The 4,094-nt window shown below is 41.1% G+C and overlaps 1 protein-coding gene across 1 annotated transcript; it reads right to left on the reverse strand.

Annotated features, from left to right (window-relative positions):
- Nucleotides 1–1,548: 1,548 nt before the first annotated feature.
- foxd3 (forkhead box D3) lies at nucleotides 1,549–3,492 on the reverse strand. Its single transcript, XM_043700158.2, has one exon. The coding sequence runs from the start codon at nucleotides 3,172–3,174 to the stop codon at nucleotides 2,041–2,043; it is 1,134 nt and encodes a 377-aa protein (XP_043556093.1). The 5' UTR covers nucleotides 3,175–3,492; the 3' UTR covers nucleotides 1,549–2,040.
- Between the last annotated feature and the right edge of the window lie 602 nt (nucleotides 3,493–4,094).

A 4,094-nucleotide genomic window follows, 5' to 3' on the forward strand; every position in this document is an offset into this window, starting at 1 on the left:
TGTTGAGACCACACCCCGACAAGCAAGGCGGCTGGCTTTATTCAGTGTTTATACACTGAGGTATAAATGTTTACTCACAGTAAAATAATATTTACGATTACAGAAAGGACTCACGTCCAAGCCAGGACTGCAAATGTTGTTCAAGCTGGACAGGGCCAGACATTTCGCAACACTCTTTAAGCACAGAGTGTGAAGTAAATAAGGATATTCAATACCTCCAGCGACACTTGAAGCCGCGACACATAGATAAACAGTCAGGGGAGAAAGGCTGGCCGTCTAAAATCATCCTCAATGCCCGAGATCATTTACAAAGTATTAAACTGTCTCTGAAAATGATCTGCTTTCGATTTCGCCCTCGATTATGTTTGAAACCAAGCTTTTCAAGTTCAAATCCCTCCCAGAAATTCGCATCTGTTTCCAAGACCTAAAAGTTGAATTAATACGGCGTATTTTATTTATTGAAATTCAGATTATACAATTACACCCCACGTATTCTCAATATCCCCACAACGAAGTACTCAGTCCGCACCAGACCGGCTTTTTGAATTTCAGATAATTAATAATTTCCAATTATCCGATTTATTGCAAGAGTATTTGTTTGGTATTAGTGCCAACATTCGTTCAAACGCCGGACAAACACATCTGCAACGGTGAATATAGACAGAAGTAGCGAGATTGTACATGGAGGGTGATATTTCCCGGAGAGCAAAATTCTTCTTTTCAGTAACGGAGCAGTAATCGCTCGCGTTTAATTTTCATTCTTATTGCTCTTTCTAACCCGCATGCACTGTTACCTCTGTTTTCACTCATTTTTTTAGGACTAAACAATTTCAGGTCACCTGCGGGTAATCGATGCCAGGTTGTTGGTGTACCCTTGCGTCCTGTTTTAAATAGCATGTTATTATTTCAGTCATTACGTAGGCGATACAATTTAAAACCTCTGAATTTACAACTCCAGTCAGGGAAACAAAATTAGCTCCAAAAAAAATTTAAATATTCGCCTTTAACCATTTGCTGAGTTTCATATAAATAATAAGGGCATCCCAAATAGAAAGGCGATTGTAAAGATATTGATTTAGAGATGAAATATTTAAGTTATGACAAAGCACTTTTCTTATAAGATGACTATGCTATAAAATCTGTTGCTATGTTAAAAGATTCTCCATCACATATTTTGCTACATTGTTAGTTTGAAATTGAAACAGATTTCAGCCTAACCCTTTTCAATTTGCTTTTGCGAATCTCTCTTCCATGAAGTTAAACAGTAGTTGCTGTCAGCTCAAATTTAACAGTTAATATCTTCAGCACAATGTTTACTGATTAAATGGCTTTTAATTTTAAGAAACAGGCAATGACCTCTATGCCGTCATTTCAATCGGAGTTTTTATTTATAATATGACGAGCTGCCATATTGGTTATCGTTTTGACAATATATTTTAATGTCCCAATCTGTAACTCTTCACCATTAATACAATTATGACCGGAAAAAATCTAAACCTACAATGCCATTAAAGAAATTCTTATTAAAGAAATAAACAAGAATGGAAAAAGTTTGTAATTTGTAAAATTTATTTACAAAGTTGCTTAATTCTCATTGTACAACACGACGGTAGCGCTACATAGAATACATATATTTAATTTATATAAAGGGCTTTAAGCTTTTGCAATCGTATACAATATTGACATTTTTTTCTCCTGTTGGATTAATTCTTTAGAATGATTCGACTCAGTCTTCCTTAATATCTATACATTTTCGTCAATAAACTACTGGCAATGAACCTTTCAAAAAGACATTAAGTGTGAAAGCTCTATACTACAACTGTGAAACAGTCTAATTAAAAAATAAAACTCAATGAGTATGAACCGATAGGTTCCGTATATAAATATTTACAAACGTATTTACCTGTACAGAAAGCATTCCTTTTATATATATATATAAGATTATACAGTCTATAATTCGCAGTCAAGTTCAGTGCAGCCCACTACCACAAGAGAAGAAAAGGGGTCATGGTGAGTGAGCATTTGCAAGTGGAGGAGTTATTAAGATGGCCATTTGGTCACTGCGGCGGCCGAAGCTGCTGACTGTAGGAATTGTCCGGAGATTATGTTCGTGGGGACACTGAGGATAGGAGTTATTGTAGCTGTACTTCTCGCTAAAGACAAGGGCTGTGGACTGATCAGGGCAGACTGGACGGTCACTGGCGGCCGCGGGAAAGTCTGTGAGCTCCCTGACGTGCTTGTCACCCCGATGATGTTCTCGATGCTGAAAGAAGGTCTGTTGGTTGGCTCCGTTTTCACGATGGACGTGGAGCTCAGACTGCTGAGCTGGAGCTGGAGGCTGGGGCTGAGTTGGGAATTAAAGGCTTTCCTGTTGAGTTCACTGGACGGGATGAGCGGGACCACTGGAGGTAACATGGGACCCACAGGAGGGATGTAGGGGTACTGGAGAGTCGAGGGATGAGCATAGGAGGCGGGGTGCAGCGCATACGGACGCCCGTATGGACCGCTCAGGCTGTAAGCTCCGAAACTCTGCATCATGAGAGCAGTCTGCTCCCTCAGATGGTCTGCAGGCTGCCTTTTGAATCTTTTCCTCCTGCGAAGAAAGCTCCCGTTGTCAAACATGTCTTCAGACTGTGGATCCAGGGTCCAGTAGTTCCCTTTCCCCGGATTCCCAGGTTCCCTGGGAATCTTCACAAAACAGTCATTGAGGGACAAGTTGTGGCGGATGGAATTCTGCCAGGCGGGGAATTTCTCCCTGTAGTATGGAAAGCGGTTACTGATGAACTCACAGATTCCACTAAGGGTTAACTTTTTCTGGGGACTTTGCAGGATAGACATGGTGATGAGAGCAATATACGAGTAAGGTGGTTTCACCAGACTGTTCTTGGGTTTGGAGGCGGTGTTGCCGCTCGATGAGCCACTTTCCTGAGTTTCCGATTTGGTTAGCTCTCCCTCCGAGGAAGCCTGGCAGATAGCGGGAGGACTCTCGGCGACTTCCCTTGTCCCGATCTCCTCCAGCTCTTCTCCCTGATGGTGGGTGGCGGGGCTGTCTGAATCGCTGTCCTTTCCCATGCCCTCGTCTCCTTCTCCCACCACATCAATATCGACATCCTCGGCGCTGAGGATCGTGTGGCCTGACATATCGCTCGCACTGCCGTTGCCTGACAGGGTCATCACGCTTTCCCTTTTACAAATCAGCAAAAAAAAAGGTAAGAACTCGGCTTCCTTTCAGATGAAACTTCTCTTTTGCCTCTCTGTTCCCGTCCTGTCTCCCGTCTCTCTCTCTCTCTCTCTCACGCACACTGTCTCAGCTGGCAGTCCCTTGCAGATCAGATGACAACGCTTTTTTTTTAATGCAGGTCAAGGGACTGTCAATAATAGTTACCTTCAACTTTTTTGACAGCCTATTTCAACTTGCACATTGCAACTGATTAACTTTTCCTGTATTTTCTCGCAATGTTTTCAAAGGCGCGTTCAGCCTCGCAGCTCTTTAGCTTTTAATGTCTCCTTTTTATATATAAAAAAGACTGTCTGAAGAATGTTTCAGTTAAAGATATACTCTCAGGATTGTCACGTGAGGGACTAACGTCAGACTTCCCTCTGTTAAGCCATGCAAAACTCGAGTTATTTCATCTAATCGTCAACATAGATCCGGCCAAGACAACAAGAGCACCACTCATTCCTACCAGCAGCATTTTATCAAGACCAGCAAAGCATTCTTTGTCAATAAAGTTGGTAGTAGAACCAAGCAAGAACGAGAACTCAAAGTTATTTAATTGGATGCATTTTTTTGCAAGTGCACTTTTTTGGTCAAATGCACAATTGTGTTATAATGTTTGTTTATTATTTTTCCTTTATTTCCAGGGCATCTCCTCTCTTCTAATCAAAAGCGTGAAGACAAATATTTTGATTAGATATCAAACCCAAATTAATGAATGTAATACTATTCGGTTTAGCAAATGTTGTGCAGATTGGGCTTTTTATGTAAAGTCAGTGATCGGTTATTACTGTTTCTGTTATTTCGCTTTGCACTGACTTACAGTCAGGCCTCAGAGTCTACATGATATTATTTTTATTGTAAAGGCGAATTATAA

The sequence above is a fragment of the Chiloscyllium plagiosum genome, unplaced genomic scaffold, assembly GCF_037043375.1.
Source record: "Chiloscyllium plagiosum isolate Xiang-an unplaced genomic scaffold, Cpla_swu_hap1 HiC_scaffold_9, whole genome shotgun sequence".
NCBI lineage: Eukaryota > Metazoa > Chordata > Chondrichthyes > Orectolobiformes > Hemiscylliidae > Chiloscyllium > Chiloscyllium plagiosum.

Bases quoted from the DNA above. Each gene is read 5' to 3' on its own strand.
- foxd3 (XM_043700158.2), bottom strand. From the start codon at position 3,174: ATGACCCTGTCAGGCAACGGCAGTGCGAGCGATATGTCAGGCCACACG.